Source organism: Rhyacophila brunnea, unplaced genomic scaffold, assembly GCF_057557595.1.
Source record: "Rhyacophila brunnea isolate RB1 unplaced genomic scaffold, BYU_Rbru_1.0 scaffold_23, whole genome shotgun sequence".
NCBI classification, from domain to species: Eukaryota; Metazoa; Arthropoda; class Insecta; order Trichoptera; family Rhyacophilidae; genus Rhyacophila; species Rhyacophila brunnea.
This window is the reverse complement of record NW_028232893.1, coordinates 29457088-29484369: the sequence shown is the minus strand read 5'-3', so window position 1 is coordinate 29484369 and position 27282 is coordinate 29457088. Positions and strand designations below refer to the sequence as shown.

General features: G+C 38.3%; 4 protein-coding genes across 5 annotated transcripts in view; 1 reads left to right on the top strand and 3 right to left on the bottom strand.

Annotated features, from left to right (window-relative positions):
- LOC147069814 (uncharacterized) overlaps positions 1-27282 on the bottom strand; it is a 570178-nt gene that overhangs the window by 193158 nt on the left and 349738 nt on the right. The window lies entirely within an intron of this gene.
- RhoGAP5A (Rho GTPase activating protein at 5A) lies at positions 1607-13292 on the bottom strand. Of its 2 annotated transcripts, XR_015071176.1 has the most exons (9): positions 13109-13292; positions 9281-9482; positions 8203-8427; positions 7543-7805; positions 6291-6542; positions 5923-6054; positions 4563-4668; positions 3103-3528; positions 1607-2480 (listed from the first exon to the last, which is right to left on the bottom strand). XR_015071176.1 is itself a non-coding variant. In XM_085950495.1 (8 exons), the coding sequence occupies exons 1-8, from the start codon at positions 13158-13160 to the stop codon at positions 3342-3344; spliced, it is 1419 nt and encodes a 472-aa protein (XP_085806621.1). In that variant the 5' UTR covers positions 13161-13292; the 3' UTR covers positions 2876-3341. The 2 variants fall into 2 exon arrangements, 1 of the variants encoding a protein (XP_085806621.1); XM_085950495.1 differs by lacking the exon at positions 1607-2480 and having other exon boundaries at positions 2876-3528.
- Positions 17942-21280, bottom strand: Afg3l2 (AFG3 like matrix AAA peptidase subunit 2). Its single transcript, XM_085950142.1, has 2 exons — positions 18682-21280; positions 17942-18534 (listed from the first exon to the last, which is right to left on the bottom strand). Exons 1-2 carry the CDS (start codon positions 21066-21068, stop codon positions 18531-18533), a joined length of 2391 nt encoding a protein of 796 aa, XP_085806268.1. The 5' UTR covers positions 21069-21280; the 3' UTR covers positions 17942-18530.
- Positions 21539-26436, top strand: LOC147069828 (uncharacterized). The gene is made up of 2 exons (XM_085950351.1): positions 21539-22269; positions 26352-26436. Exons 1-2 carry the CDS (start codon positions 21539-21541, stop codon positions 26434-26436), a joined length of 816 nt encoding a protein of 271 aa, XP_085806477.1.

Below are 27282 nucleotides of genomic sequence, written 5' to 3'. Positions count from 1 at the left end.
ATGGACGCACACACAGCAACTCACTGCTGCCGACCTCGGCAGCTGCAGTCGACGCGCTGCCCAGAACCGCCGAGTTGCGGCAGTTAATTTGTCACCGTGTCAAACATACACTCTGCAGCGCTGGCTGCCCAGTATAGCAACTCAGCCCCTCCTACCTCTCTCACCGCCTGGCGCCTAGTCATGCGCACCTTCATTCCAGTCCGAGTTTTTGCCAAATATGGAGGATAATAATTTTAACATGGACGCTTTTATAAGTGACATAAAAAAACTATGAGTGCATTTAAAATCGAATGAGAGTATGAAATTCACCATGTCCAGCCCTTTGAGACATGATCGGATGTATCCAAAATCTACAAGTTTTTCTACATACTAAAAGCACAAGGAAAAACACAGCTTCTCCTTCAACATTTATTTTGGATATGAGTCGATATTCGTTCGTAAACTCCAGCTCCCGCTGACATATTCGCTGCCAAGCACAGCAACATGAGTTGCCTTGGTCGGCAGCTCGTTTGCTGCCAGCAGCAGCAACACGAAGTTGCCCGTATATTCCCGGCCTTAGGTCCATACCCTGACTCACACACAAATTGAAAAACAATATGTGTACTTGCCAGATCAAGGACTCATACCTGGGACTCACAGGGACCCCATATAAGCTAGAGTTAAGAGTGTTTGTTGTCAGTGTATGTTTGCCTTTGGTGAGTGTACACCATGGCCCCCACATCCTGAAGTGGGCCCCCAGGCCAGGATCTTTGGGGGGCCCCTACCTATCACAAAGGTTAACGGCAGTCTGACGCTCTACAGTGGCGTTTCCTAAATGGTGTTCGAGGTCAATAAAAATTCAGTGTATTTTTAGTGATTTTTAATACATCTAATTATGGAGTTGTTGAGTATCAATACACAATAACCAAAAATTGCATCGCACAACCATACTTATATTTTAAAATGGTAATAACTCCGAAGTAAAATATTGCCGCAGGTGACTTTTTGTACTATTAGGACATATTTAAGATGTGTGTTTATCTCAATTATGTGGTCGACCCGCCACGCCGGGCCCCCCTGAACCCGGGCCCCTGGGCTAGGCCCTGCAGCCCCCCCCCCCCCTTATGGGGGCCATGGTGTACACCAGCGATACTCAACCTGCGGCCCGAAACACATTTATTATCAGGAATTTCGTATATCTTGAGATTCGTTTCGACTTTGACGCACAGATAGTGACACCCGAAGAGGATTGTCATTATGGTTCACATCAGATCTGGTATAAGAGCGTTGCTATTGCACACGATCAATTTAAAAAACACGCATAATTTTTAAAATCTCAAAAATGTTTTGTAAAAAAGGGAGGGTTTCATGATGTTTTTCGTCACACCAGTAGTGATGCGGTTTGCGTTACTTTACAAATATGTGTATTTGGCCCGAAGAAAAAAAAGGTTGAGTATCATTGGTGTACACAGTGCCTGAAGATGCCGAAAGGCGAAACCCGGGTCCCTAAAAAGTACAAAACTTAAATCCATTAGAATTTAAATTAAAATTCCGTCAAGTACATTTTCGGTCGATAGTATTAATTAATATTTAATGTTTTTGAGTTTATTCAATTAAACAATCATTTGTATATTTAAATCAGTAATAATAAATTTATTCAAAAATGCTTACATACCTACATACATTCAATAATATAAAATAAAAACAAAGACATTATGCTATGCATAATAGTATACTCAATAATTATACAAATCAAATAAATAATTATTATGTTGAAACGTAGGAATGTCATCGGTTACGCTTGTCTTTTCCAAAGATCCTATTTTATCACAATCATTCACAATCGGTAATTACTAACAACTACAATAGGTACAAAATCTATCAAATACTTGTGTTATGTACAGCATCAGTGAAGGGTGGAGGTAGGCTGGTAGATCGAACATAAATAGGGCACGCAAAATTATATCACTCATACGTATTTGTTTTCATGGAACTAATAGCGCCTGTACACGACATGGATTTACTTGAACCAATAGTGAGTATTTTAAGTATAAATTAATTATGAACAGGACTTTGTTTGTAAAGTTGAAATCTGTTTTGAAATGGTATAAAAAAACACCCGTGTCCATAGATGGCGTTGCAATTCATACTTGAAGCATAGACACACCAAATCACCCACACTACTCGAATGACGTACAAGTACGTCCATACTCCTGTATGCGAAAATCGCGCAAACGTATATCCATACTCCCGGAAAGGTTAAACTATCGTGACAATAACTGTTTGTACATAAAAGTGCTGACTGTCTCTCTAATCTCATTCTTTAAGAGTAAGCGAGACGCGATGTTGTCATTTGTATATGTATATGTACAGCAGTATATCCATGAACGTGTAAACGGGGTATAAGACTACAAATTGCTGATAGTGTTCGTTAGTTTTTAAAATTCAATTAAAACCTGCGTAAAGCCGCATTGACACGGTCCAAGTACGATCCAAGTACACTTGGACCGAGCGCCATCCAAGCGTACTCATACGGGACATCTTCATACAAATTACTCCTATCCAAGCTACTTGGACCGCGTCCTACTCATCCAAGCTTGGATAGGAATAATTAGTATGAAGATGTCTCATACGGGTGCGCTCGGTCCAAGTCAACTTGGATCGTACTTGGACCGTGTCAACGCGGCTTAAATCAAGCCATAATAGATAATAGTCAAAAAATATTCATATATCTATAAAATATCTAAATTATGCCATTAAATCATAAATAATTTTAGATATTTTTACGTATATAATATTATAGTTTGGTTAGGCAGGGCTTAATGAATTAAAAAAAACTAACCAACACTGTCTGCAATATTATGTGTTCTTAATTCAACGAAAACAAATTATTATGGCTGAAAAAGTGTGCACTATTTTTGTAGGATCGCCCATAGCATACCTACCTAAACTATTATGGCTTCGTTTAGGCAGGGTTTAATTGATTTTTAAAAACTAACCAACACTATCTGCAAATTGTAATCTTAGTTCAATAAAAACAAATACGTATGATTGACAAATTTTAGTGTGCACTATTTATATCGGATCTTAACAGCCTACTTCCATCCTTTGTTACTGATGTACTGTAAAAAAGATCGTAAACTAAAATATTATGTCTTCAAGCTATTACGATACTGATTATCGGTCTATTATAAGACCTTCCTAGGGTCGCTTCTTTGATATCACATACTGTATATCATGGTTTCTCAAAGCGTGCGTTGTAGGGTTGGCTCCAGGAGCAGTGGGTAATACGAAATTATTGCCTAATATAGACAAACTGGTAAGAAACTGAATTTAATGAATTTGACACAATTTTAACTTGTTTAACTTGGCGATGATATCACAGATGCAGGCCCGAAGATCTTAGAAGAATTGGTGATGAGGATCTCAAGGCAGTGGATTTCTTGCGTGACATCGGTGCACTGGGGGGGCATGGCTATCAGCGTCGGCGCAAACACCGTGCTCAGGTTGTGGGCGGGCATTTTGTTCACGCTGGCCAGTAGGGAGACTCTGAAATAATTGTAACAATATTATCAACCATAGAGTTCGACTCGGGTGGTTAAATGAAGTCGAAATCGACGCTAGGGGGTCAGCATATACACCTGAGTATAAGGGGCAGTGGCGAAGGGTGGAGGTAGGCTGTTAAGATTTGCCATAAATAATGCACACTAAACATTGTTATGTTTTAAAAAAAACAAAAAAAACTTTGTTATGTACTGTCCAAGATCTTCCTGGCTACGTGTTAAAACTGTGAACTAACAAGCTCCTCCCATTTTCGATTATAGCGCCTTCCGGTTAGCGACGAGTTATCCACGTGTTGAAACTGTGAACTAAGCAAGCTCCTACTATTTAGTCGACGACAGCGACTTCCGGCTTGTGCCTAAATCTTCTTGTTGGGCAATAGTCATACGTATTTGTTTTTATTGAACTAAGACTGCAATTTACAGATGGCGTTAGTTTTTTTTTGAAAAATCAATTGAACCCTGCCTAAACGAAACCATATTAGTTTTGGTCTAATTTGGGCGATACGACATAATTGTGCACACTTTTTTCATTCATAGTTATTTATTTTCGTTGGATTAAAAATAAATATTACACATATTGTTGGTTAATTTTTTTAATTCATTAAGACCTGCCTAACCCAAACTATAATGAATAAAAAATATTATTCTGTCTATAAAATATTCAAAGTTATGTATGATTTAATTGCATAATTTTAGATATTTTATAGATAGACGACTATTTTTTGACTATTGTCTATTATGGCTTGGTTTAATTGAATTTTAAAAACTAACTAACACCATTTGTAAATTGCAGTCTTATTTCAATGAAAACAAATACGTATTTCTGAAAAGGGGTATTAAAGAATAGGGCGAGATGGAGAAAGTTTACGGAAAAGACTAGAACCCGCCTTGGGTTAAGCATCATGCGCCAAGATAGTTTTGTTTCTCTTTTCTTGCATCTACTTACCAACTTATCACGGTTTCTATGACTTGGTTTTAATGTGGCAGTACCAATATGTAAAATAATATTATATCGTTTACCTATGCAAATGCTCGATCATGTATCGTAAAGTGTTGTAATGGGCTGGCGGAAGTCCTGTCAGGATATCACGATACGCTGCTATTTGTTCTGCGGGCGACTTTATATCTGAAAGAGGAAATATGTATAGAAAAAAAAATTGCAAATTATACAAAAAAGTGGCGTGCGGTGGCTTTTGAGATTGGGGATACTCTTCCTTTTAAGTGGCTTTATCTATCAAAACTGTAATTTTTTATTTACCTATTAAAATGTTCTGTATTTGTGCTGAATATCTAAATATGTTGAATTCGTGCGAAAGGCGATAAATCACAATCTCAAGGTGATGCCTGATGGTTGAAAATGAAGAATTTGCGGTATCTTTACGAGCTTAGCCTAAATGATCTGTAGATTTTTTAGGAAAGAAGTATATTATGCTTGGCATTTCTCATCTTTGAAATTAAGATTTTATGACCGCATACAATTTTTTTTTACTATGTCCCATCCAAATAAGATCATATGGGCCTCCACGGGGTGGAGGTTTGTATTGACAGATTTTTGTTTTTATGAGAAATGGATGTTGGCCACTTGCTCAACCTGTAACGTCCATACTCTGACTCCAAACACAAATTGAAAAACAATACATATGCTTGCCAGACCCAGGATTCGAACCTGGTACCCATGACATTATAAGCCGCTCTGCTATCACGGGCTTTATATATATGAGGAGCAAACATTCAAAACGTGATTTGTCACACAGATGTTGAGCTGAGATAATCAAGAAAAACATATTGTACTCAAAATGGTTTTTTTATTATAAAACTGTTTAAGGAAAGAATTTTAAACCTGGTATTTTGTATAATCCAAAATTCGCGGAAGTGGTTCATTTTTTGATTTGAAATTTGGACAAAACACGATTTGCATGAAACTTGTGGGCAAAACACTATTTGAATGAAAATCAAGGCGTTATATTTTTTTGTAGGATAAAAGGTTCTTTGAACACTGATTCTGGTTTCCTTTCATAGATTTAAATATGGACTATCAGAATTGACAATAAACGGCATTTTTCAAAATGTGTGACAGATCACTTTTTGAATGTTTGCTCCTCATATATTTACGTAGCATAAGATATTTTCTAACTTTTAAATGTAAGTGAGTATTGATTTGTTGATATACCGTTTGTACATCTAATTCCACTAATTTAGTTTATAAGACCTTCGTTATTTCAGTTGTAACACTATTTATTATCAATATTAAACTTGTCCTAAGTCTTGATAATGGTGTTACAACCGAAATATTGATTCCTTGATTGCAAAACTAAAATAGTTTTAGCACATTTTTAAAGATTTAATGTAACAATGTTGCAAAGACGATTGTCAGACGTACATGTAGCACTGATGAGCTTAGGATGCAGTTGATGTGTCAAAAGTGGAATTGGCAAAAGCCTCAGATAAAGCTTCAGACATCCCGCTATATCATTTATGTTGCTGTATTCACTCAGGTTAGCGGCTTCTCCGTCTGAAATTAAATAATTAATAATTCCATTAGACTGATAAGAGACAGTGAATAATTCTGAAAGATCACATAATTTATTATTTATTCAGAATCGTCCACGATGAACGTGTACGAACACGTACCTGACCCAGAACGAGGGAAGAGATATTAGCAATAATTCAACAATGACCACTAGTGGAAGAGGCCAAATCACACCTCGGGTGTACCGAGAAAGAAGAAGTTAATAGAATATGTTGTACCTTTATCAAGAGTCATTTTCAAAGCCTCGATTTCGTCAGCGAATCCCGATATCCTGTAAATGCCCTCCTGCTCCATCCCCCTGGCCTCAATTTCTAGGACGCACTTCTTCACCACGAATGGAAGCGTGCTGGAATGAGCGTTGAGCAAAGTGGTGAGGTCGATGCCGAACACGCCGCGCAGTTTCTTAAGGTCGGGCATGCAGTGGTTCGGAACGTGCTTCGAACACTTTGAATGTGCGATAAAACCGCAGTCTGAAATAATTCAAATTTCTTAGGGGCAAAGGTAAGAATGTCATAGCTAACAGAAAAACAATGTGTAAACAAGACAACGTTGCTTTTGGTGATCGAAAGTGTTGCCATTTTTAAAATTCATTTAGATTAAATTTCGCTACTGTTAACAACACAATATTACATTGCTAAGCATTGTGATGCGATGCAGTATGTATTGTGTTTGGGATTAGTTTGATCACAACAGACAGCCACCGATCGTTGAGCTGTATTGGCTCCCTGGATTTTTTACAGTCGCTGGCATTCAACACTTTCTATTTGACCGCGTGAGACAATAGGAATTAACTGGATGGCTGCCAATGAGGTCTGAAGATGCGAACTTTTTCGTGAGCGGAACGCTGCTCATACAAAAATGACATCTTTAGCCGTCCCGCTTTAAACGGGATTTTAGTAACGTAAATCAATTACACCTTTACAACACACAACGACATATATTGGGAATATTGTCACATACTCAGAATTGAAACAGAATTCGTTCTTACCACTTGAAACGTAAATTGCTTTTATTTTTTTATTTTTGCAATAAAATTCGCGGCGTGCAAGGTACCGCCATACATACACCTACCGGCAGTAAAAAGGTTAAGAACGCAACCACCCCCGATTTATTTTGTTTGGGGGCTAGAAGGAATAATATTCTGCTATAATTCAAACCCCCCTTCTGTAATTAAGTTTAATGTGCATAACAGTACAATATTTTCTGATGAATGTTAATATCTATGTAAAAAAAATAGATTTGTAGAGATTGTGATTTATCATAGCTTGAAATGAAATCATGACTCATAGCTCTCTGCCTGTCTAGTAGAAGCTAACCAGCAAATATAATGTTACAGTACATAAATATTCTTCAGTGTGCTGTGAAATTTTATGAATTGAATAATGTACAGTGTCACGGAAAAGGTTGGTAAGGCGCAAAACGGACAAACATGTCGCTTGCTCTGTTAAAGCGTAATCCAAATATTGTTACCTTCGCATTTCACACCCTGCGCGGTGAAGCCCCAGAGAAAGTTGGCGCAGAACTCACACCACGTCAATCCTTTGAATGTGTGAACGCGGAAAGTGTGCTCCTTGCTGTACTTCCCCACCAGGGCATTGGAGACAGCTTCGGAAATGGATATGTTCGCTTCGGGAGTGCTTATGGTGAGCGGTTGAATCGTCAGTTCCACATTATTGTTGTCATTGGAGGTGTCGGCAGGGAGGGGATTTTTCGTACTTCGTTTGTCTTTCGCTCTGAAATCGGAAGACAGCAATCAACATACTGTTTTAAATCTAGATAAATGAAGCTATCCGTAGACTGAAACCGCATGCGGTTGTGTACAGTGACTAAACTTATGTTCGTTAAGTATATTTAATTGAGAAGAAGAAAAAGAGTCAAATTATTCAAAACCATGTTTTTCGACAGAGATATTTATTGAAATTCAAACATAATTTAATATCTATTTGGTTTGAATTCTGTGTACGATATCACTAGCGTTTTGCAATTCTGTTTCTTCAAGTAGTGGTGTTAATTACTAAATGGCCGATATCAGTCGCCTAATTTAAATATGATAAACCATCCGGCCTTTAATGTTTCCTGCCAGAACAGGTATTGTGACACATCGTAGGGTCTACAAACGTATTTGTTTACCGGTTGGTCAGGGCTTTGAGCTTTCGTCGATTGAGTGTAACGTAGGGGCTCTCCTGATAAGCGGCCTTGGCGTGCATCATCTCCGTGATGTGTGCCGCGTGAAGCTCCATATGTAGAGTCACCAGCCCGTCCGCGGTCAGCTCCTGCATTGATTCGTATCGTTTCTCCTTCACGTAATACCTGCCGTCGTAATACAGCTTGTAGTGTTGGATTCTGTCATTGAATCTGCGCGGAAAACAAAATAACATCACATTTGCGCTGAAATAGTTGATTATCATTTTTTTTTTTTTTATCATTTCATTTTTATCATCATTTTGATACGGTATTTGAAAAATATTAGCTGTCTCATAAACGTCCCGGTTCATAAACATCTGTCTTGAAACTCATACAAAATTAAAACAGATCAAATTGGTATATTTCCATCAGTATGTAAATGTTTGTTACAGATGAGGGTTTCGTCTACCTCTGGTTTCTCATATACCGACATAATGACATCACAGAGAAGATTAAGAAGAAAATGTTATATATAAATGTTAGCAAACAAATTGTCATTAGCCACATACTGACTGAGCAAGCAGCTTCGCAAGGCTGCCTCGGCCATTTGCCTTGCGATAATCGCTGCACGAGGCAGTTCACAACAGAATTAACGTTATGCGAGGCTGCTGTGTGCAGCACGACTGAGCCACAAGCCGTCCGAGCAGAGGAATTGTTGTTGCAGCTACTGCGTTTTTACTGATTCATCGACATATAAAGAAAAAGAAACAAAAATCTAAAAGGTTTTGGATTGATTATTTGAAGAATTAGCTTTCGATGATGAAAAAGAAAATTTAAGTCAAAATATTACCGTCCTGAGTGCGCGTGGCAATCATACCGAGGTACCTTTAAGCATAGACAAAAACTGACAACGCTTGGATCTACCGTGGCAACGCTCGGGCGAGACGCGAAATGACTGACCGAGCATTTGCCTCATGGGGCTGGTCGCTCAGTCAGTATGCGGCTGTTGATCTATTAAAACCATTGATGTGACGATTTGTGTTTTCTGTTCATTTATATTACAACGCATAGTTATCATACATACCTCCAGGACAATGTGTAAAATTCATTATTATCGGAGCCTTTCCTGACGAGATACGTTCCATTCGGTTCACCGTCAAGGAGGGAAGCTGCTTCCTTGTGCGGTAGAACTCCATGGTACTCTGAAGTGAAGAATAGAGGCCTCTTCATTTCTTTCAAACACGCCATAACCTTCGGTGTGGGGGCTTCCAATTGTAGTTTGTACACTAAAAAATAGATGGTATAAGTATAAACTATAAATGAAGCGAATCGTGTAATAATATTGTTTGTTGGAATGACAGCCGTTTGTGATTAAAACAAAGTTGAAGTGCTCAAATCATATAGCAGTGTGTAGTTCAAGAAGTTGTATTCAGCATTCTGTCAAATCATAGAGAATCCACAGGTGGTTACATCATGTAAATTATACATATTACATTTCGCCATATCATAGTTCACCATGAGCATCGTACCAAAAAGAGATGGCCGTATAGCATTGAGATAAAAAATGTTCAAGGAGCATTCATTGCAGACAGAAATATCGAAATTTTATTAAATTCAATAAAACCAGTAATATGATACTTACGAGCTAACTAACCTACTTTTGAATTATTCAGAAATTTATTTAAATATATATAATTTCATTGTATTTCTAATCCACTTACCTACATATTTTCAGGTCTTTCCCTTGTATTTCAGCAGTTTTTATTATGTATTTTATTTAAACATGAATTTGATCTCAATACTATACGTTTTGTTTTTGAAACAACATCTCTCGGTAAGCTGTGATACAGCCAACTGCGTATGTACAAAATTTACGGACACGTATTCATACGCCGTTTACACGTGCATGGATTTACTGCTGTCAGTAAGTATTGTCCATAACAAGAAAATACACGTGTAAAAACATTATCATGTAAGTAAGTTGCAAGATTGCGTGCACGGATCAAAAAAGTTCTGCAGGTTCTGAATTTTCATGCGACAGTTGGAAGTTGTGAGATATCTGCACTTGCGCAATATAACGACTATATACACACTATTGGTGCTAGTAAATCCATGCACGTGTATCAGATCACATATAGGTAACATGAAAAAGACAATGGACTGCGATCATCAAGACATATTAGGTCGAGAAATAACTTTCCATCAATTGAAACACAGGAATGTGAAGATTTGACATGGATAGTTCACACTAGACTTTGTCAGTCTTACTTATTTGTTTTTATTGATCTAAGTTTTTAAAATTCTGTTAATAACTTATTTAGTGCTGACAACGCTACTGGCGCGTTTGCATTCGTTGGCCATTAGATATAATTAACATGATATTTAAATGTGGTAATTAAATATTAATTAACAGGTCCGCAGTGATTGTGTTAAACCATAGTTGTTCAATGAAAACAATTATGTATGACTGACAACAGTGGCGAAGGGTGAAGGTAAGCTGATAAGATTTGACATAAATAGTGCACACTAAAATTTGTCAGTCATATATACCTATTTGTTTTCATTGTATTATCTACCATGGCTTGGATTCGGCAGAGTTCAATTGAATTTTTAAAACTAACAAACCCTATCGACACATTGTACTCCTAGTTCAATGAAAACAAACACGTTTGACTGTCAAAAGTTTAGTGTGCACTATTTATGTCGGATCTTAACGGCCCACGTGCTCATCGTAGGTCAAAATTGAGTTTTTATTGTATTTTCAAACCATGATCCTGGATACTCCTTAAACGTTGTAGATAATCTATTTATATAATTTTGAAGCCTTATTATCCTTTATAGTTATTTTAAACATTTGATGACTGCATAAAGTATTTTTGTTACATAAAATAGTATTCTTTTAAACCTCTCGCTCTAATGTTTTAGAATATAGTCATATTTCAGTACATAACTGTGCAGTGGTGTTAAGATTTTCTACGTTTATTAATTTTTAAACGCATTTATGAAACCATTAGTATAATTTATTACGAGATAATTTTTGTAAAATATTCACGATAAAAAATTATATTGATAATCTGTGATCCCAAATTTGACAAGAATTAGGCATTTTATTATTCAAAAAATCGGCAAGATTAACACATTTGAAGATGATTCTAAAGATACTTATTATAAGCTATGTCTTTGACCATTCAAGTGTGATAAACATCTTATGAATAATGATTGCTTTATAATAATTATTGACCCAAGAATAAGGTAGTGTTTTTTTGAAATACGCCATTCCTTTTGTCATTTCCCAGTGGTTAAGCTACAACATACGGCCGTAGCCATAAATTGACAAACTATAATTGAAGTAGGGAGTATTAGGGAGCTTATAATAAGTATCTTTAGAATCATCTTCAAATGTGTTAATCTTGCCGATTTTTTGAATAATAAAATGCCTAATTCTTGTCAAATTTGGGATCACAGAGATTATCAATATAATTTTTTATCGTGAATATTTTACAAAAATTATCTCGTAATAAATTATACTAATGGTTTCATAAATGCGTTTAAAAATTAATAAACGTAGAAAAAGTCATCAAATGTTTAAAATAACTATAAAGGATAATAAGGCTTCAAAATTATATAAATAGATTATCTACAACGTTTAAGGAGTGTCCAGGATCATGGTTTGAAAATACAATAAAAACTCAATTTTGACCTTCGACGAGCATGTCCCCCCTTAACAGCCTACCTCCAACCTTGGCCACTGATTTATAATAACGTACGAGATGGTTCACAAATATTTTTCAGACATTTTCGTATGTGTGGATCCAGCTTTAAAATACTTCACTTGTATCTTGACTATAGTCTGCGCTAGGCCTAAGTGTCATACCGAATTTTACCATGGGAACAGGTGCGCATACAGATAAATGGTTTGGGGGGGGGGTCCATTTTGAAAAAATATCTTAATTTTTTTACTGATATCTAAGGCAGTGCGAGGGGGCAGAGTTAACAAAACATAGCAGATGCCACTGACTTCCACATTTACCCAGCCTACTACTTATAGCTACTCAGCGCTTCAACCGCGGAATACAGCACTTTTATAGGTAAATTCCCCATACCCAGACACTCCACACTTTTGAGTCTAGCGAAAAACACCTGGCCTGCAGGTTCACCTAACGGTGTTTACGTAAGAGTTATTGTAAGCTATTAAATCCACAAATCGTTATCGAACGCGCATAGCTTAACGGTCATAATTATTAGTATCGTTAGTGTCTGTTTGTGCTGTCTTGTATTTCAGACATGCCGCATTGGATTATTAAAGCAAACATTGGATGCCTCAGATAGATTGGACCGATTTATGAGTGCCACGGGACTTCCAGTGGCCACGGGCCTTGCTTATTGAAGAATGTCATGGGGAGCGGGGCCAACCCATTACGATGGCTGTTTGACAGACAAATCATTCGGGTCACGATTTTCAGTCCTGACAAAGAAGAATAAGTAATATTCCGTTTACCAACATTATTTGTATTTTTTCTACTTTTGGAGACGGGGGTCCGGATTTGAAACCCCCTCCCCCCCTGTGTATTGGAACATCTTCAACATGGAAAACCATTTCCACTTTGAACAACGAAGACACTTTTCAATACCTTCCTTTTAAAGACGTCCAACATCTTTGCGGTCTTTTGATATCCTAACAACCTTTTACCTATATTAAATTTAATAAGTACCTACCTAAACATTGGAAAACTATGTCAATAGTATCATAAAAATCATAACACTGCTTTAAAATACCCATAAAATAGCGCTGTCAAACAATAAAGACAATATCAGAGACAATTAGATTTGTTTTCACTTAGGAAAAATAGGGCAAAATTACACATTTGAATTTAAAAAAATCAGACATGTCAAGGAAATAACTTGTTATTACATTCAGGTTTCCACATTTTATGGGAGCGTGTTTCAGAAACTTCCGATGCCATCTTGACACTGCAATGTTGTTTATCTATACATGTTCATATTGTAATGTATTTTTAAGTTAATATTTAAATTTCGGCTGAAATACGACTTTGGTACATTTTTGGAATGTTGTGAAACGTCACCCTGGTTTGATTGTCAATTTTATTATTTGGTCTATTTAATTATTAGGCTACAGAATTATAATTTAACAGCCGGTATAAAAAACTGGCTTACGCTATGTGGATACTTGCTCAATAAGAATACATGGTCCAGAATAATTGAAGCAGTTTTTACTGTTTTTAGGGCAGTGTAATATAAATTGAGGAACACAAAGAGATTGGAGGAACTTTGGAGGAACATCAATAAAAAAAATATATATGTTGTATGTTTTCAGAACTTTATGATTGAAAACTGCCATTTTTCGATAAGACTATGGTATCAATTAGAATTCTGGAAGGTTGGTGACTAAATCGCAGTACATTAGTCTCTGTCCTGATTGCAACTATTTTACAAATCACCGAACATCAAGTTGAGATTGCTTAGCTGAAAAATCTTCCTCCTCCCTATATCATTCTCTGCACGATGAGTTGCCAATTATAACATTTTACGTAACGCTTAATATTTTTAAGTTTTATATTTATGTTTACCTCAACACCTCTTTACTGGGCAATGACTGATCTATAATGAAGCCAAAATGAACTTTCAAGATTGAGAAATTACCTATTAAAAAATAATTTTAGACAGATATTTGAACCCATAAATATTGTATGCCGGGGAGTGCTTTAGCAATTAAGAAGTAACTGACTCAAGTCATGGGGTATGAATCCTACTCAGTCCAAGAATTTTTGTAACAGGTATGTTTATGAGCAGTGACGTCTCGAGACAAAATGCCGCCCCTAAGCAACGCCAAAATGCTGCCTCATTTTTTTATCATCCTTTCATGACTCCAATATCTAAGAAATGTGTTATATGAATAGATTACTAAAAAAATATATATATGTACCACTAAATCTAATTTAAATGCCATACCTACTTGAATTTACAATATTGCGTGTCCACGGTTTCAGATACATTTAAATATACACCTGACAACTTTCAAAACTCGCGAATGACTGGCAAAAATATTTGGACAATGAGATACCCGTGGTTCCAGCGGCTAGCTCAGGTGTCCATCGAACCCCGGATTCACAAAAAAAAAAAAGAGTCAAACGATTGGAGTGTAAATAAAACACGGCCTTTCGTGCTCGTAACGTGGTCTTCTTATATTTTCCTAATTTTTAGTTTTACAAATTATATTTGGGATTTTTACAGTTGTAGTCGTCAGGTCCGTACGATTTGAAAACCAGACGCTCACTAACTTTCTTTCTCTTTTTCAAATTTCGCGTACCCACGCCGTCCAGCAAAAAAGACTCTCGTGATTGGCCAAATTTTATCGCGTGATGCTTTTGATTTGACGAATCACGAGGACCACCCCAGCGCAGGCGCGTGGAAATTTGAACGTTGCCGGCAAGCGCGGCAAAATTTATTATATATGAATACTTATATTTAGTCATAAAATTATCTCTCTCATCCATCATCATTTATACTTTTTTTAAGTCAAATTAAATTTATCTTAATTACACCTCCGCCCAGTATATGATTTTCACGACACACACCGGACGAAGGCCTTTACTTATGAATAAAAAAATTACGTAGTTGAGCAAGGAATCAGATTAGATGTTTTATGAAGCCGTTTCTAGAGGTCACGGTTACGTTTCGACTTATGACTACTAAATGATTATTTTACACCGGGAGAAGCCCGCCTGTAACAGGGGTGTATCAATAAATTATATAAGTCACTACTTACTACTAATTAGGACACTACCTATAATTCAAATATAATTCCCAAATATGCACGTGTCATTGCTAGTCATCAAGGATGTGACGTCCAAGGACAACAGAAGTAATCTAGACATCGTGAACCCGGTCAAAAAATCATGCCTGATAAGTCTTTTATGTTTATTAATAGGTAGGTACATTTTGTTTCTAACCAGTGAGGTCAATTTTTTAATGGAAAGATATTTCCGTTATTACTAAGTTTAGATACCTATTTCTATATACTTACACCTGATGATTCTCCTCGATTTGCCACCCCCAAGCGACGCTCAATCTGTCTACCCCCACGGGACGTCACTGTTTAAAAGGCTGTTCCAAGTTAGGTATGTACATTTAATATTATAATATTGTATGTTTAAAATTACCTTGCAATATTCATATATATGTAGCAGTAATATACCTCAACTTATCAAGAATTTTTATCTACATCTATAGATTATGCTTGATTAAATTTCACAAATGTGTTTCGAGGCAAATGATCAATACAAAATATAATATCATCATTTCTAATAATGTATGGACCTAGGACCTTTGAATACATATTTTTGAAATACATAGTAATAATAATATATTCTTTTTCTTAATACTACAACAGGTCATTAGATGTTATTAGTAATATACGAGGGTGGGTCAATAATTCCTTAGAAAAAAGCATTAAAACAGTTTTTATTTTTGTATTTTTTTTTATTTCTCAACATAATCTCCTTGGAGCTCAATACACTTGGTTAGACGTTTCTCAATTTTTTTTAAACCGTCAGAAAAATAAGTTTTCGGAAGGTCCTCAAAATAAGCATTTGTCCGATCGATGACTTCTTCATTTGAAAAAAAACGTTGTCCACTTAGCCATTTTTTTAAGTTTGGGAAAAGGAAAAAGTCACTGGGGGCTAAATCTGGCGAATACGGTGGGTGGTCGACCAATTCAAACTTCAATTCTTCAATTTTAGCCATTGATCGTAAACATGTGTGAACACGGGCATTGTCCTGATGAAACAGGATTTTTTTCCTGTTTAAATGAGGCCGTTTTTCTTCAATTTTGTTTTTTAGCTGGTCCAATAAAGATGCATAATAATCCCCTGTTATTGTTTTTCCTTTTTCCAAATAGTCAACGAAAATAATTCCACGTGCATCCCAAAATACAGTGGCCATAACCTTACCAGCTGATTTTACGGTTTTCGCCTTCTTTGGACATGGTTCGCCTTTCGCAATCCACTGCTTTGACTGTTCTTTCGTCTCGGGAGTATACTGGTGTATCCATGTTTCATCTACAGTCACAAAGCGACGAAAAAATTCATCCGGATTGCGTTGCATGAGCGACAACAGGGTTTTAGAGGCCACCACCCTATTGCGTTTATTGTCGACTGTGAGCAAACGCGGCACCCATCTTGCAGAAATTTTTTTCATGCCCAATTTGTCATGTAAAATAGAAATGACGCTACCTTTTGAGATCCCTGTAACCTCAATTATCTCACTCAACTTTAATCTTCGGTCACTTAACACCATATCGTGGATTTTATTGATCATTTCTGGTGTAGTCACCTCTACAGGACGTCCTGAGCGTGGTTCATCCTTTGTTGATGTACGACCACGTTTAAATTCATTTAACCAGTTATAAATAGTTGCAAGTGAAGGAGCAGATGTGCCGTGAACTAAATCCAACTCATTTTTTATTTCCTTTGCTGTTAACCCTTTTATATTAAAATGTTTAATAACAGCTCTAAACTCAATTTTCTCCATTTTTGTAAACAAGCAATTTTTTTTTTTAAATGTACGAGAAACACACAACAACCCGACCAATCTGATTGAAACTTCGCAGCATACTGAATCGGTAGTGCCGCTGCATGAAAACAAACCGCTTACAGTACTTGTCGCGCCACCTGTCGGCTTTTCTAAGGACTTATTGACCCACCCTCGTACATGAAAAAATCACAATATATATTTATTGCAACTCACCATCAATTGAACCCGGAGTCCCTGGATGAAAGGCCAGCTCTTTACGCAATGGTTTACCTATAATTTAGCTTAATATGCTTTGATATACTTATTTCATTTAGTAGTGGATAACAATAAAATTATTGTATTATAAATGTCATGAAAGAATCAGGTATGTATTATTCATATGGATGGATTTACGGATTAAACGGAATATGACATGTAAGTAAAAAAAATAGTTTGGACTAGTTTACATATTGCCCTATTTATTTTTGAAAAAGGATTCACCCATGTGATTGCTTTGTGTAAGTATTTCATCCCATACATTGATTACATTATATGAGGTTCTCCTTCAAACACTAAAAATATTAAAGACATAAAAAATAATCAATATTTCTCTATTTGACATTGAAGTTGATTTACTCAACTTGGTTTATGTACATGTATACCTTTAATACTCAGCACTAGGGAATCCAATCCCGAGCCAAAATTCTGATCCCGGGATTACAATTTGACAATCCCGGGATTGGCATTTTTTTCCATTGTTCATATAAAATTTTTATATTTACAAATAACATTGATAAAATCGGTCTAAAATAAATGTAGTATAATTTATACTATTTAAGACATTTATTGTTAATATTGTATACGTTCAATCTTGGAAATACATAAGTTTAATGGAGTAAATAATATTGTAATATAAATAATAATGTGAATTTAATATGAGATTGCTGTTTCTGATAGTAAAGACTTAATGAATGGGTTAGCGAGATTTAAAATAGTAAAATCATGGTGTACTTATGGCCTTTCCGCTTCATAATCTAATTAGTCAGCCAAATATAAAACTGTCGTAAAACGTACGAGATCATGGTGGAATTAGTGCGAAGCATTGTCTTTTTCCAATCTTTCTTATTTTTATTAATTTATGTGAAAGAATAAAATGAATCGGCAACTTACACATGGGTATAAATCAAACTTCATTCAAACTCAGTTTATTTCTAATGTAGCTATTTTTTATTAAAAGTATTTTTTCTGTTATATTTTCGTTTTTATTTTATTTTCCATAAAAATTGATAAAAATTCAATCTCGAAAGTTTCGGGATTATGTTTATCAATCCCGGGATTCATAGGTATCGAAAATAACTAAGGATCCCGGGATCGCCTACAAATTGGAATCCTTACCAGCACGTCAATTATAATGTGATTTAAACATTAATAAAAAAGCATAGCATATGGCGCTTCATAGAGTTGGAAGTTGTATTAACACTTTTTTAATAAGGAATGGTTGCTAGCCGTTTACCGAATGCATTGTGTCTAATACCTATGGAAAAAAATGTGATTTTTGCCAGTTGTATGATTGAACCTGCTACCCACGGCTCACAGACAATAGCTCTATCAAGTATGCCACCATGGAAGCAAATATTATTTTTACATATTTATACATAAAATATGATTTTAAATATGGAGATTTATATTATACAAGAGAATTGGTTAATCTCCGGTAATCTTGTGATGTAATATTTGTCATTGCTTGTAAATATGGATTTACCATTTTTTATGTCTCATGTCTTGTGTTTTGTAATATTCATTTATCTGAAATAAATAAAATGTAATATGGTATTAAAGAACCTGGCAGACGGAACTTAAATCATGTATATTTGTCGTTTAGTAATAACATTTACAATGTGATTGCTACGATACATATTTTTCCTACAAGAATAATTTACTATAATATATTACTTTTTAGAGCTAGGTGGGGTCGTTTCTTTCGTTTTGCTTCCGTCCGCCGGTTCCTTTTCCTGATTCCAATCCTTCAAACCCTCGGGCAGAGAGGTGTCTTCTTCGAATGATCCCGTACCTTCGACGAATTCCTCATATGTAGACTTTTCGGGGAAAGGCCGTGGTCCGAGCAATTCAATCATGTCATCTCTGCCGAGAATTTCTTGTTTTAAAAGACGTTCTGCAACTTTGATGATATTCTCTTTTTGCGAAATTAGTAATTTGGTGGTGTGAACATGCGCAGTGTTGATCAGTTCTCTCACTTCGAAGTCGATGAGTTCGGCAGTCTTTTCAGAGTAGGGTTTCTCGAGAACCATTTCTCCAGGTTGCGGCAAGTCGAATGAAACGTTTCCGACTTTTTCATTCATGCCGTAGTGCACGACCTGGGCATAGGCGCTTTGAGTTATTTTTTTGAGATCGTCCTGAGCGCCTGTTGTTATTCTGTTGAAGAATATTTCTTCGCTAACTCTCCCTCCCAGAGTCATGCACATCCGGTCGAAGAGCTGCTCTTTGCTGTAGAGGTATTGTTCTTTGGGTAAGTACTGTGCATATCCTAAGCCTTTCCCTCTAGGAATGATCGATACTTTCAACAGAGGATCGGCGTGTCTCAAAAACCAGCCTGCTACCGCGTGTCCGGCTTCATGATATGCGACCGTCCGTTTTTCTTCGGGTTGCAAAACATTAGATTTCTTTTCCATCCCAGCGACGACTCTCTCTATTGCCTGTTCAAAGCTCTTCATTCCGATGTGCGTGTGCATGTCTCGAGCTGCAATGAGCGCCGCCTCGTTGCAAACATTGGCGATGTCGGCTCCGGTAAAACCAGGAGTCAAGGCAGCCATTTTTCTAGCCAGGTCATTTTTATCCAGTTCGGATTTCAAAGGAGCTAAATGAATTTTGAATATTGATGCTCTGCCTTTAATATCCGGAGCGGGGACAAATATTTGTCTGTCAAATCTACCAGGGCGGAGAAGAGCTTTGTCTAATATGTCCACTCGATTAGTCGCTGCGAGAACGACGACATTAGTGGTGGTATTAAAGCCGTCCATCTCTACCAGCAGCTGATTAAGAGTGTTCTCTTGTTCAGAGTTTCCCCCGAAACCGCGGCCACCTCGTTTTCTACCTACGGCGTCTATTTCATCAATGAAAAGAATGCACGGGGCATGCTTTCTCGCCATGGCGAACATGTCACGGACCCTGGAAGGGCCCACCCCGACAAACATCTCCAAAAATTCCGATCCAGAGACTGTAATAAAAGGAACGTTGGCTTCTCCCGCAGTAGCTTTCGCCAGGAGAGTCTTACCGGTACCTGGAGGACCAGTCAACATCGCTCCTTTTGGAATCTTAGCACCTAAATCCATGTACTGTTGTGGATTTTTAAGAAAGTTTACAAACTCCATAATTTCTATTTTGGCTTCCTCGCAACCGGCGACGTCTCTGAATCTAATGTTGATATCTGCGGAGTTGATAAGTTTTGCAGTGGATTCCATTACGCCGCCGAACAGACCGCCTCCTTTTTGACCAGCCTTTCCCCCCATCATTCCCATACTGCGCCGCATCATGTAAAAAATGAATCCCATGAACAGCAACGTCGGAAGCATCCCGCTCAAACTGGCCAACTCAAGCTCCGTCTTGTAGACCACGGGGATGAAATTCGACGGGTCGACGTTCATTTCGATTTGGGCGTTTTCCAGATTCCGTTCCAGCGAATCGACGCTGCCAATGTTGAACCAGAGGATCTGCGAGTCCATCGAGCTGCCGGGAAGCAGGTTCACTCTCACCCACTTCTTATTTACGACTTCCAATCGGTCAACTGTTGATTTCTGAAGATATGTGTTGCAAAAATCTCTCCAAGATATTTCTTTATATGCCATTTTCATTATTGCAAATGAAGCCACGCAGACGGCCACAACTAGTCCACTGTAGAACATAATTTTCTCATTTCCAGCGCCCTCTCCCTGCGGCCCACCCTTACCGCCGCTCGGTCCACTGGATAACCCGAACATTCCTAAATTCCATTTTTCATTTGATTGTTTACTACTGCTTTTCATGCTTGGTTTGGCTCTTGGAGGTGGAGGATCGGTGGTAGACTTAGTGGGCGGTGCTTTCGCTTCCTTGTTCGGTTCATTGTCGGATTTAGCCCCCCCTTCTTGGGGTTTGAAGTATTTTTCGAAACCTTTCGGTGCTTTCTCACATAACCTAGTCCATTGCTTCAGAAATGTTTGCAACGCTATATCTGTTTGCGCCGATGTGTATAACTTAGCGGCGGAAGTGTGTGATTTGTTATAAATTAAGTTCCTTTTCATGTGTTGCTCCAATTTGTAGGCGCAGTTAAATATTCGGTGATACATTTTTATGTAATTCTCTACTTATTACCGTGTTGCACAACGAACAGTCATCGACTTTATATTAATTATAAATTATATCTTTTTCAATAAACTACTGAAAAACAATATCTAATGTGCAATATTAAATGCAGTAATATTTTTCCTTAAAATATTGGTGCGGTTAAGGGCTGCGAATAAAAACATTACGAGGAACGAACCGCACTATTTGACAGAAGGATACTAAAAATAAATTTAAGCCTGTTCAACGGCATATTTTTTTTTACTAATGTCATGTAATTGATAAAAGGGATACTCAGATCCAAAAAAAAAAATCACAATAAAAACATACTTACATTTAATTACATAACTGTTCAACCTCTTTGATAAATGTAATTTTATCTGCTTTACATTTTTATTCTGGGATGTTGTTTATTTTCTTAAACTAATTTTGTAGGTATTCATATAAAATTATATTCAATTACTTGTTAATACTTATGCAGAAGCCCAGAGTCCGCAGAGGCTTGAGAAGCAGAGTCGAATTCCAACAAGAGCTGGAGAATAGGCTAGCAGCTTTCCAGGCTGAAAATGACCCCATCTCCCTACAAAACACCGCGGCAATAACAAAAATCATTATGGTATTTTCGGAAGAGACAGTTGCTGCTGTGGTTGAACGAGTAAGCAAACTTTCAAAGGAAACGTTGGATCTTATGAAGCTGCGTAGGAGTACGAAAAGCGAGCAACAAGTTGCAAATGATCTCAAGTACTCCACGCTGTGCAAAACTCTACGTAAAAACATACGAGAAGAACTTTGTAAGTTCAATATGAACCTTGTAGAATCAATAATTTTTGTGTCAGGAAGGAGCTTACATAAGAATAAGCAGCATCTGTCAATAGGGAGACGGCAGATCACGACACTAAAAGCGCAAGATGGAAGTATCGTGCGTGACTGGGATCATCTACTGGACACTGTTGTAGAGTTTTACAGCGATCTATACAAAGATGACACTGATATCAATTCAGATCTTCTGGTGAACGGAGAATATGGAGATCCTCTTCCCGAGGTTACTACCACAGAGGTGGAATATGCTATAATGTGCAGGAAGAGTGGGAAAGCCCCGGCAGAAGATGGGCTGACTATCGATGTTCTCAAACGGGCCGGGAGGGCGGTGAGCGAAGTGCTCGCACGTCTGTTCACGTCTTGTCTGCACGAAGAGAACATCCCAGAGTCATGGAAAAATGCCTCCATTATTATTCTCCATAAGAAAGGAGACACTGAAGATCTGAAAAACTATCGACCAATTAGTCTACTGCCAATTCTGTATAAGGTTTTCACGAAAATACTCTCAAACCGTCTCGAAACAGTTCTAGACGGGAACCAACCAAGAGAGCAAGCCGGATTCAGAAGAGGCTACAGTACTATGGATCATAATATACAGGTCGACAGGGAAATCATAGAGAGCTACCAGGAATACAAACTGCCATTATATATTGGTTTTATAGACTATGAAAAGGCGTTTGATTCCAACAAAAATTCTCAATTATAGACGCCCTTAGCAACCAAGGAATTTCCAGACTCCACGTAAACATATTGAACAGTATATACAGTGATGCCACAGCATGCGTGAAACTCCACGAACGGTCGTGTAAATTCCCCATTAACAAAGGTGTCCGGCAAGGTGATACTATTTCACCTAAACTATTCACCGCTACTCTTGAGGACTTATTTAGGAAACTTGATTGGGAGGAAAAAGGTGTTCCAATTGATGGAGAGCACCTCAGTCACCTGCGCTTTGCAGATGATATTGTTATACTCTCACAAGACCCGAAAGACCTCCAAGGTAGAATGCAAGAACTCGCGGATGTCAGTCAAACGGTCGGTCTAAAGATAAATGTCTCAAAGACAAAAGTGATGAGGAACTGTTTTTCGACCCTGCGATTATCTGTATTTCTGGCACCCAACTCGAGCAAGTCAGCAGCTACGTCTATCTCGGACAGCAGGTATCCATAGACGGAAGCATGCATGATGAAATTGCTCGAAGAACAAAGCTGAGATGGAGTGCTTTCGGACGTCTGAATAGTATCTTCAAGAATGACCTACCATTATGTCTTAAGCGTAGGGTGTTCAACCAATGTGTGCTACCCGTGCTCACGTATGGCTGCGAGACGTGGACCCTCAACACGAGAGATGTCCAAAGGCTAAGAGTCACACAGCGAGGCATGGAGAGGTGCATGTTGGGCATCACGCGAAAGGACCGTAAGAGAAACGAATGGGTTAGGAAGCAGACAAGAGTACGCGATGAAATAGACGTTGCCAAACAGCTGAAATGGAGATGGGCGGGGCACATTGCTCGCCGAAAGGACGGCCGCTGGACAAATGCCGTCATCCAATGGTACCCAAGGGGTACGAAACGGCCACAGGGTCGCCCTAAAAGCCGCTGGATTGACGAACTGGTAAAGTTCGGCGGAAATACGTGGCAGCGAACGACACAGGACCGAGAGAGTTGGAGAAAGCTTGGAGAGGCCTTCATCCAGCAGTGGATTGACCCCGGCTGATGATGATGATAATGACTATGTTAATAATTGGTTTACTCGACCATTCGACATATTAAAATCTAGAAATAACCATTTTTTTACATCACTCGGTTGGAAAATTCGATAACCAAAACCAAGTCAACCACCAAATTAGGTAGGTAGAATGTTAAGATGGCCTTTCTTATTTTCTATTGGGATTGGACTCAGAATTTGGAACCATGTAATATATTCGCTAATGTGACTTCTTCTCGTGCGGAAGAATAAGACAAGGCGAATGTGATTATTATTACGGCTGATATTAATTACATCATAAATATTGCATCGCTTTAACTCGCTTGGCACTTCTCTGCCATGTCTTGTTTCGTGCCAAAACTATAAAAAAATCAGGGAAATGTGTTGTGTATGTACCTATATCACACAAAGAAGTTGAACCTTGTTTTAGTTGGAGCCTTCTGTGGTTACCCTATAAAAATCACTGAAGTAAGTTTTAATTTGATTGGGTACCTGCCATTTTGTATGGAAGAATGAAATAATAATATAGAGGAGAATAGGTATTAAAAGTTTGTATAGGAATTAGAGGTACCTTTTTGCTTTACTTTCATAGTGTTAGGTTCTCTCTCAAAACTAGAAGGAAATTCTTCAACACCTTTGATGGTAGTTTTTTTCAAATTTTACGTTAAAAATAATGAAAGTAGTTTTACCTACCAATAAAACTCTTATTATTTATTCGTGTTGACTTTGAAGTTATTGAGATAGGCCATCCTCCCACGGCGCAACTGAAATCTGATGGAACTAGTTTGTGAAGGAACTCATAAACTGACCAATATGATGCTTCGCACACGGCGCTACTGAAACCCAGTTGAAATAATAATCACATAACCTCAAACTGTCAAACTCAACTATCAACCGTGTTGTACAAAAACTGACAACACGCGCGCTGCAGCGTTTACATACGGTTATTTTGATTTTCCAATTAATATTTAACCAATTTTGGTAAGAAAATATGATTTTTCACCGAATTCTAATGATGTTGGTACCACTGTTTGACGGTGACTGGAAACTTCAGAGACCGCGCGACTAGCATGTCGCATCTCTTCGCGACCGTTTTGAAGCTGAGAGATTCCAGTCTCGCCGTCAGCGAGCCGCCATTGAAATACATTAGCTAGATACTGGCTGGAATTTTAGTTTCAGTTCCGACGGACATTAGTTGCGCCGTGGGAGGATGGCCATAGGGTTTGCTCTTCTTTCTTCGCGTGAGGTTATATTCTACTAATTTATTTTCCTTTTTCTTGTCGTTGGTCATTCCTCTCTTTTTATTAACTGGTCATACTCGCGCGTCCCTTTTTTACGTAGGGAGTTTGGGACTACTTTGTCTTTATTATGATATGGCTCAAAAAACCAGGTAGAAGTTACCTGGACTTCAAAGTCAACATGAATAATAAGAGTTTTATTGGTAGGTAAAACTCCTTTCATTATTCGAATTTGATTTTGAAGTCCAAAAGATATCTGTTTGTTATCGCCTGGTATTGGGTATGCCAAATTCCTGTATGTGACAATGATTCATTGACGAGGTATAGACCATCGTGACGTTCAATGTATAGGGTTGAATAGAGAAGTTAATGGGTTCTTTTCCCCTTCTGATGGTGGTGTGTCCATCAACGCTCTGGTGGTTGTCGTGAAATGTTGACTCACTACGCCAGTTACCTCTCTTTAAGATATCATCTATTGGGTATATTTACAGTTTAAGGAAGCCACCACTGAGCGGACACTGCCTGGTGGTTCTTTCACCCCTGCTTCCAACAGTACTGACATTATCTAATTGCCTATAACTGTCCTGGTGGCTAGTTTTGGTGGTCCTCTTGAAGATATAAATAATTCCGAAATATTCCCACCTTCCTCTCTCCTTGGGTTTGACACGCAGACGAGTTTCCGTAACTATTTCCGGAATACTGGGTCGATGTTTTGACACGTGGAAGCGCTTAGCTTCCATTCCCATTGACGATGCTTGGCGGTATGTGTCTTTGCGCCCAACATTGGCCATACAATTATGTGGTCACCTTTATCCACTAATCCATTGTCTACTATTACTGAGTAGTGTGAGGTCATGAACCCTTCGTCCCGATGCGAGAAGCAGCCGAGTAGCTGTCCTGCAAGACGTTTCAAATAGGTTGTACTCCACCGGTGTTGTTTTCCTAAGATGATCTACCACTCGTCCTGGATCCCAAACCAGTGGTTTGACGGGTTTGGTTTTATGCACCAAAATTGCCTTTAACATATTGTGTTATACTAGCACGATGATACTGATATCTACAATGATAATCGGTTTGCAAAATGTGGCTATGGCTGACTTATGCACCAGGATGGTGTTGTACGACAAACCCTCCGTGTTTTGCAAGTAGCCTAGGTATTTGGCCAATTCCATTGGTTGAGGGCTATTATGATCCATTAGGTTCATGTTACACAATGTCATTGTCTTCCATTTGTTCCAAGCTGGTTTGTAAGTTTTTGGAGTCGAAAGCCGCCATCTGGAAGTAAGGAATGCCCTTTCTTCAACCATTCAATTTGATGTTATTTCACCCCACCCGAAATTATCCATAAAAGGGACAGTTCCTTGGTCCTTGGAGGTGGACGGTTGGTCTCCGTACCTACTAGTGTCGTATGTAGGTGAGGTATTGTATAAGGAGGTACTATCACCCTTTTTCGTAAGTCCACTACCCAAAAGCATTGTTTCCAGCTCGGTGCCACTAGTAAGTACTTCCCTTTTGCTGAGTTCAGATGCACTAGGACTCGTGGAAGTAAGTTTGGTGGGGGAAATATCCACGCCAGTCTGAAGTCATTTACTCGGCTTAAGGCGTCGTGAAACAGCGCGCCACTGTCTGTAACGTGAGACGTACGTTGCAACGACATGTGCTGTTTCGCTTGCGAATAAATCCACTTCGGGAACTCCCCATATTTGAAACAGGGGGGGCGGTTGCGGTGTTGATGAGGTGCCATTCGGGAATGAGTTGTCTGCGGGAGAGATGATTGGCCTTCCGGGACTCTGAGCTCGGAGGAATCCTTGATAGTGCCTCCCGAGTGAAGGTATCCTTCACTGAGGACAGAATCACCTGGCGCCGAGCTTACATAATATCGGCGCGCTTCCCGGTAAGCATCTGCGTCATGTCCTCGCAAATTTGATTATGCGTTGTCTCCAAAACCCTCTTCGATTTTTTGGTACAGGCCCATCGCTGTTATGATGTTTTGAGGATTGGTTGCACAATCCACTAACCCTTGCATACCCTTCCAGAAGCTGTACCGTTGGGAAAACATCGTATTTTGGAGGGCCGCGATGGTCCTCTCCGTCAGATGGTTAGCTGATGACGAGTGGTCATACTGACGCAACTCATCACTTAGACCTAACTCTACAAACGTAGAGGCCGCCAAGAATTGTTTTTAGGCGTTGTGCCACTCCTTGCTGGTCCCCCTGCTGAAATAAGGCACGTAACGAGGATACCTCAAACATCAGCATCTTAATCGACGCTCGTACGTTGAACTTTTCCACCTGTAGCAGTTCTGCTTCGCCGTCTGGTGTTTTAGAATTACCTCCTCATGGTCATTCAGATGTTGCGCCATAATCACTGATCGGTTGTCCAAGATAGTTTTTTTTTTGATAGTCAGAAATGAAATGTCAGACGCAACATCTACAGTAAGAAAGCGAAATCCAGAA